We start from the raw sequence: 8,478 nt of genomic DNA on the forward strand, positions 1-8,478 counted from the left end.
CAGAAAAAGTCAACAGTCAACGGTCAACAGTGACGTGGCGGTGACGTCAGCAGCGCGTTGGAGGATGATGTCAGCGATGACGTGGCATGATGACGTCACCTAGGGCTGATGTCAGCAGGAGCAGGTCTGGCGCGTGGCGGCGCGTGGAGGCAGGGATTTGGCGCGTGGCGGCGTGTGGGCGTGTGATCTTCAGTGCAGAAGCTTTGGGCGGCACGTGAGGGTGCGTGGAGCCTCCGATGACTGTGAGGTTTTCACGAAAAGGTAGATCGGAGCAAGACGATCTTCGTGGTACCTTCGGAAAATTTTTCGGAGCAATATTCACGGCGGTGCCGAAAAAGGCAGTGGTCTTTGCAGTGTTCGAACTCCTCAACGGCGGCTGTTACAAGTCCTGAACCTGAGGACGATGTCTGGAAGACTTGAAGGTTCAACGGTGAAAGGCTGTGGCAGTTTTTGTGACAGTGGAAGCAATATTGAGAATGAAGTTATACCAATAAAGACAAGACTGCTAAGAAAAGGTCAGAGCAATGGCTCTGATACCATGTTAGAAATACTGAATTCAATAGTATTGTATTTCTCACTGAAAGAATATACATGAGTGCCTTTATATAGGAGACATATGAGTGCAGTACAAGTAAATATGAGTAGAGTACAAGTAAGAGTGCTGTACAAGTAAGAGTGCTATACAAGTAAACTAGTTGGGCCTAAAGCCCACAACATTATACATGTTAACACTGAGGAAATGAGAGAGTTGTTTATTGATGGAGTTCAGACAACGAGAATGAATTACTATCCTCCATGCCCTGAACCAGATAAGGCCATTGGGTTGACTCCTCATTCCGATACTGATGCTCTGACAATTGTTTTTCAGCTCAATGAAACCGAAGGCCTATAGATCCGGAAGGAAGGAAATTGGGTTCCTGTTAAACCTCTTCCAAATGCTTTTATAGTCAATTTTGGTGATATCATGGAGGTACTAATAAATTTTGATGTTGTTATAGTATAGCTTAACTTCATTAGTCCAAGACTGCTTCACTAATCCCTTAAACGAAACCTATAAGATTAGTCCACAAATGAGTTATCAGAATAGCATTGTAGAAGCAAACGAATTTGACAAATGGCCTTCTTTTTTGCTGTTCTTCAGCTGTAGAAGCCAAAGAATGTGTATTATGATATTACTTGGTCAATTGGAATATTCAGAAAGTCTGGAACTTTTCCAGATTAAAGTTATAGCCAGTTTTCATGCATTCACTACCATTCCACTCATTTATTAGAAAACAACTACTCTATAGGAAACTATTTCTGCAACGCAGTGTCTTGGATCAAACTAAGTGGGCTAGGAGGATGTTTATCCCATCAATATGAATCACTTAGTTATCTATTCTTGCATATTGTGTGGTTTCTTCTAGGTCCTGGAATCAGTTGTAGTCGGCAAGAGCATCACCAGACTCCTATTTTGGAAGATATGACTAAAGAAACTTTACTTATGACTTTCATCAATTAACTCAAACATTGTCCCGAATTGAGTCAAGTTGGGAATATTGTTTCTTTTATGTTAAAGTTTACATTTCTATTCCCAATGGGACCTTGCTCATCCTCTACAACATCAGTTTTTTTCATAAAAGATGAAGTAAACGTTGGTATTAAATTTTCTTGTTTATCCTGCAGATTGTGAGAAATGGCATATATCAAAGCATGAAGCATAGAGCAACAGTAAATTCTACAAATGAGAGGTTCCCCATTGCTACATTTCATAGTTCCAATCTAGACTCGGAACTGGGTCCTGCTCCTAGCCTTATTGGCCCTGACAACCCAGCAAATTTTTGAACAGTTTCTATAGAGAAGTACTTTGAGGACCTTTTTGCTCGAAAACTAGATGGCAAGTCATATCTTGACTTCATGAGAATAGAAAAATGGGGAGGGCAACACCTGCTTTTTGGATCGCCAAATTATGCAGTAGTTGAGTAGCAAAATGGTGAGTTGCAAGAATTTTTATTAAATCATGATTCATGAAGAGTAAAATTCAGTGGCTTCATTAATATTTACAAAAATAAATGCAGAACCTTCTGTAATATATTCGTTAATTATGATGTTGTTTGAAAGACTAGCAAATATGGGACATTGGAGTTACAACTTGCAAGGACTTCCCTCTTCTTGAAGGTTTATAGTTTTTGCTATTTGTGAAAGGAACAAAATTTAGCTACAAAACTGGTTATAGTATAAAACTACAACTTTACTCAATAAAATAAACATTACTACATATTTTGAAATTTTAATTGTTGAATTGCATAATTTTATGCTCTTTACACATATCAAATTTTGTGTTAATCGGATATTATTTACTATATGATCTATAAGTTTATATTTTATGCATAATTTTATATTATAAAAACTTGCAATTTAAATAATTTATTGATAACATAGCTATTGATATTTAATTTTTTAGAAATTTTGCAAGCATGAAGGATATAAAAAGAAGATATAATCTAATGGTGAATTTGTCAAAATTCACCTCACATTAAAAGATATTGAGTAAGGTTATAGTCTAAAGTTACAACTAATTTTATAATTAAGCTTTGTACTTGTGATATTACGTCTAAAAAATGTTGAATGTGTAAGCTAATTTAAGCAAAGAGTCGAGCGGTGATATGGTGAGATGCAAGAAATTAATCCTCAATATTGCTCTCTAAAAAAAATCCCACCCAAGATGCCATGGGTTATCTGGCCTACATGATTGATACTGAGATTAGCGAGCAGAAGTTAGAAGACATCCTACTAGTAAGAGAATTTCCAGATGTTTTTCCTAAGGAATTGCCAGGGTTACCACCAGATAGAGAGGTTGAGTTCTTTATTGATAAGTACAAGCCTTGTTTCCAAGGCTCCTTATAGGATGGCCCCAATAGAACTAAAAGAATTGAAGGTGCAGTTGCAAAAGTTACTGGACAAGGGGTTTGTTAGACACTTAGACCCACTATATCTCCATGGGGTGCACCAGTTCTCTTTGTTACGAAAAAAGACGGAAGTTTGAGGCTATGTATTGATTACAAGGGGTTGAATAAAGTGACAGTGCGAAACAAGTATCCTCTTCCCCGTATTGATGATTTGTTTGATCAGTTGCAAGGAGCGGTGAAGTTCTCTAAGATTGACTTAAGTTTGGGGTATCGTCAATTGAAAGTCAAGAAGGATGATGTGCCAAAGACTACATTTTGAACCCGTTATGGTCACTATGAGTTTCTGGTGATGCTGTTTGGGTTAACGAATTCTCTTGCAATTTTCGTGGACTTGATGAACAAGGTGTTTCAATCCTATCTTGATCAATTTTTAGTGTTGTTCATTGATTATATCCTGATTTACTCTAAGAGCAAGATGGTGCATGAAAATCATTTAAGGATTGTGCTTCAGACGTTATGAGACCATAAATTGTATGCCAAGTTGAAGATTTGTGAGTTTTGGCTTGCACAAGTTTCCTTCCTTGGGCACGTGATACCCAAGGATGACATCTCAATGGACCCAAATAAAGTTGATGCTGTAGTGAATTGGGAAAGACCAAAGAATGTTACTGAGATCTGTAGTTTCTTGGGTTCGACAAGTTATTATCGAAGATTCATTGAGGAATTCTCTATGATTGCATTGCCTTTGACCAAATTAACTAGAAAAGGGCTACCCTTGAGTGGACAGATAAATGCAAGCGTAGCTTCCAAGAGTTCAAGGATAAACTAATTACAACTCTAGTTCTTACATTACCTATAAGCTTTGAGGGATTCGTGATATACAGTGATGCCTCTCATAAGGGCTTAGGGTGTGGTTTGATGCAAAATGGAAAGGCAATAGTCTATGCTTTGAGGCAATTGAAACCTTATGAAAGAAACTACCCAACTCATGATCTAGCGTTAGTAGCTGTAGTCTTTGCTTTGAAAATATGGAGGCACCTTCTATATGGTGAATCTTGCAAGACTTATACTGATCATAAGAGCCTCAAATACCTGTTTACACAGAAAGAGTTGAACCTCAAACAACAGAGGTGGTTACAATTGATTAATGATTATGATTACTAATTATGATTACTCCATCGATTACTGATTATATAATGGCCAAAGCCTTGAGTAGAAAGTCTTCTAGGCAGATGGCTTGTATGCTAACCACTTAGAAGCATATCCTTAATGATTTGCAAAAGATGGGGATTGAGTTTAGAACTAGAGGTTTGGGTTGTAGTTGTGCCTCTCTTTCAGTGAGACCTACACTGTTAGATGAGATTATTACTTTACAGTATGAAGACCCGCAGTTGTGCAAGTTGTGGGATAAAGTGATGAATGGAACAATTCTTAGTTTCCACATTGATGAGACTGGTATTCTAAAGCATGGCACTAGATTGTGTGTACTAGCAATTGGAGAGTTAAAGAGGCAGATTATGGAGGAAGCTCATTGTACTCCTTATACAGTGCATCCTGGTAGTACAAAGATGAATTTGGACTTGAAAATTAATTTATGGTGGAGTGGCATGAAGGCTGAAATTGCCAAGTATGTATCACAGTGCTTAGTATGTCAGCAAGTAAAGGCTGAGCATCAAAAGCCAGCAGGATTGTTACAGCCTCTCTCTATTCCGGAATGGAAGTAGGAACACATCATCATGGATTTTGTTGTGGGATTGCCTAAGACCCTTCGAAGAAATGATGCAATATGGGTGATAGTCGACAGATTGACAAAGATAGCTCACTTTCTTCATATCAGGATGAATATTCTCTTAGTAAGTTGACCTAGTTGTACATACAAGAGATTGTGAGATTGCATGGAGCTCCTAGGTCTATTGTTTCAGATAGAGATCCCCGTTTCATTGCGCATTTTTGGCAAAGCCAGCAAGCAGCCATGGGGACTAAAATGAGCTTTAGTACATCATCGCACCCTCAAACAAATGCGCAATTTGAACGTACCATTCAAACATTAGAAGATATGCTGAGGGCTTGTATCTTGGATCTAGGAGGCAAGTGGGATGATCATTTGCCGCTTATTGAGTTTGCCTACAACAATAGCAATCATGCCAGCATTAAGATGGCTCCCTACGAATCACTATATGGTTGAAGGTGTAGATCACCAATATGTTGGGATGAGGTTGGAGAAAGAAAACTATAGGGTCCTAAGATTGTACAAATCACAGTTGATAAGATCCGATTGATACGGGATTGGTCGAAAACTGCTTAAAGTGGATAAAAGACCTATGCAGATAGTCACCGTAGGGAAGTGGAGTTCAATGTAGGAGACCATGTATTCCTTAAGGTTTCTTCTATGAAGGATGTAATGAGTTTTGGGAAGAAGAACAAGTTGAACCCTTGATTCATTGGACCTTTTGAGATCCTGAAAAGAATTGGGCTAGTTGCTTACCGACTAGCATTACCTCCATCATTATCTAAGGTACATGATGTATTCCATGTTTCTAGGTTGAGGATGTTCCAAACCTTGCACATGTCTTGGAGTATATTCCTCATCAGATTCAAGAGGACTTATCATATGAAGAAGTTCCTGTCAAGATATTAGATTGGAAAGATCAAATCCTATGCAACCATTCCATTGGTTAAGGAGTTGTGGAGGAGTCAGTTCATAGAGGAAGCTACATGGGAAACTGAAGAAAATATGAGACAAAAGTATCCACATCTATTTGATGGAGGTATGTTCTTAATTTTTGAGGACGAAAATGTTTTAAGGAGGGGAGGATGTGGTGCCCCTCACCAATTAGGATATTAAAGTAATTTAGCATTAGTGACATATACTTAGTAACTATTTAATCCTAAGTAAGTTAGTTTAAAAGTCAAGTTACAAGACAAAATGCTTAATTAATGGTATGGTATATAAGTTACAATAATGCAATACCTATGTTATATATATATATATATGTATGTATGTATGTATGTATGTGGTAACATAGCAAAAATAACTTAACATAGGTATATAGTAATTAGGTGTGATGCTTGATATATTATAACATGGTTAAGGTTGTAAATAGGTAGTCAAGAGGAGGATATAGTGCTAATTTCACCTATACATGCAACCAATTGAAATTCGACACATGTTATCCTCTCAAACCCAAAGACCAACACTTGAACCAATCTTGTTAGAACACTTGCCCTCCTTGCCATGCATATGAGACTTGTGGCAATGCCATTAATAACCACCTAACCCCACCCCACTAATCTCCTAGCCGGTCAAACAAATCAGAATTTTCACTTCATTCTGCTCTCATTCCTCTTAAGGAAGAACTAGAAACACAAGCTCTTAATTACTCACCAAAACATTTGCAAAGCAATATCAAAGGAGAAATTCCTCTATTTTCCTTAATTACTCACCAAAACATTTGCAAAGCAAGGTGATTTAGCTCAAGCCCTTCCAAGAATTTAAGTTTCGGAAAGAAAATAGTAGGATTATTTGCTTCTAACCTTAAAATTCTTAGGGTTCACAATAGATTTTCAGTTATGTATTTTCTTTAATTAGGGCTGGAGTTGATGGGCTTTGTTTAAGTAATATCTGCAAAGATTAATTTGATTTGTAAGGATGGACCTTGTGTGGATTTCATACTGATCATAACAATAATTGGTTTCTTTCCTTGGTATTGCACGACACATATTGCTTGAGTTGAATGTTAGGATTGTACATAAGGCCGTGGCATGGTATATGAATAATTTATATTGCATTTGTACATGAGAATAGGAACCATTATGGCTATATGCCCTTAGTTACCGAATTCACTGGTATTCACCTTTTAATTTGAGAGAGTTCTCCTTTAGGATATATGAAATTGATAGTTTAATTTCCTATGTTGAACATGAAAGTTGACAATGAGCTTTGTATACATGAGTGAATATATGAGTATGCTTAAAGTTTCTAAATTAAGTTGGTAAAGTTCTGAAATTCTGGTTTTCATAATAGTTTTGTGCAAATGTAATTGTTATGGAAGTAGATGTATAATTGATTGTAGTGCACTTTGGATATTCTATATGCAATTGGGATGCTTAGAACATATTGTGTGGGGTTATATAAGGGCTTAGAAGAGGTAGTTAACTTGGAGTTAAATCAAAAACTAAGGCTTTTAAGTTAAGTGTTAATTAGCTCTTATTATTTATTTCTAGGAGAAGGAGAGCATAGGGAAGGTCTATACACTGCTTGAGACTCTTGGTACTCAGCTGCTAATCGAGGTAAGGGATATGCCATGAAAATTAATAGTCCATGTTTTCAGGATATAGTATGTATATGTATGTTTTATCAATGATTTTACTAAACTCAGAATTGATACTCTTTTATAGAAGAATATTATGCTTAGAAATAGACTTTTGAAGATTTTAGTTATGAAAGTGTTTAGAAACCTATTGTGGATATGCTATGAACTTTAAGCCTAGTAAGGCAAGAGAGAGATTTAAAGATTGTTGGAAAATTTAGACCTCGGTTGACAGAAGGAACAAGTTTTAAATTTAAGTTGTTAATTAGATTTATTATGAATAAACCTTGCTAAAACAAACTAACATCAATATCATGCACAACGGGATAGTAAATAAGACAAGATATGATAACCCAAGAAAACTAATGAAACAAACTAGTTTTACAGTAAAAAACCTAAGGGGAAACCTTCCCGAAAAGCAATCTACTATAATAAATAGAAGTTTTAGATCTAGTACAAAACATTTGTCCCTAGACTCTACAATCTCCGTAAATGAACTTACAGCAGAAACCTTCTACCATTTCAAAACCTCTGAACTCTTCAATATATGAATGCCACCCTTTTGCATGAATCTCAGTACGTGACTAACCAATGATGCACGGATCCCAATACGTGACTAACTTCAGTAACTTGAAGAAGATTTTAACTGCAAAATTCTTCACTTCATCAACAATGAAGATCAAGAAGTACTTAGTTACAAAACCCTAAAATGCAAAAGATGCAGTAACTTCTTACAGAGAGAATAAGATACTTGGTCACTTTTTCATATGTTCTCTATGTGTATACCCATTGTGACGGCCTTTAAAATAAGCCTTATATATGTCTAAGGTTGTGAGAAAAGAAATCTTACACAAATATTTCAGCATGGGCAGAATATTAGATTTAGAAATTTTGATTTCGTAGATCTCGACAAATTCAGATTCTGTCGAGCTTTCTTCATTAAGTCTTGATAGATACTGTTTCTGTTGAGGTATCTGTTAAGCTTTAATGAACAGCTTTTCTTCACTTGTTTCTTGATCCAATTTTCATAGCTTTAATACTTACTTGGTTGGTTTGAACAACATATTTTTTGAAATACTAAACCTATCCTAAATCTACCAAATTATAAGTAAATTGCATTTTGCCAAAAGATCAGTCAATTACATAAAATATGTCCTTAACAAAGATAAAGACATGATTTATTTTAGATTCAAAGATAAATGTTTTGAGTGTAATGGCCTTGAAGACTGACACCAAAGGGCCACAAGGGGACAGTGATCGATCCTTGAAGATTGGCAACC

General features: G+C 36.3%; 1 protein-coding gene across 1 annotated transcript; it reads left to right on the top strand.

Moving 5' to 3' along the window:
- The first annotated feature begins 739 nt into the window (after positions 1 to 739).
- On the top strand, positions 740 to 1,824 carry LOC142635387 (codeine O-demethylase-like). Its single transcript, XM_075809550.1, has 2 exons — positions 740 to 859; positions 1,666 to 1,824. The coding sequence occupies exons 1-2, from the start codon at positions 740 to 742 to the stop codon at positions 1,822 to 1,824; spliced, it is 279 nt and encodes a 92-aa protein (XP_075665665.1).
- The last annotated feature ends 6,654 nt before the right edge of the window (positions 1,825 to 8,478 follow it).

This window comes from Castanea sativa, chromosome 5, assembly GCF_040712315.1.
Source record: "Castanea sativa cultivar Marrone di Chiusa Pesio chromosome 5, ASM4071231v1".
Lineage (NCBI taxonomy): Eukaryota > Viridiplantae > Streptophyta > Magnoliopsida > Fagales > Fagaceae > Castanea > Castanea sativa.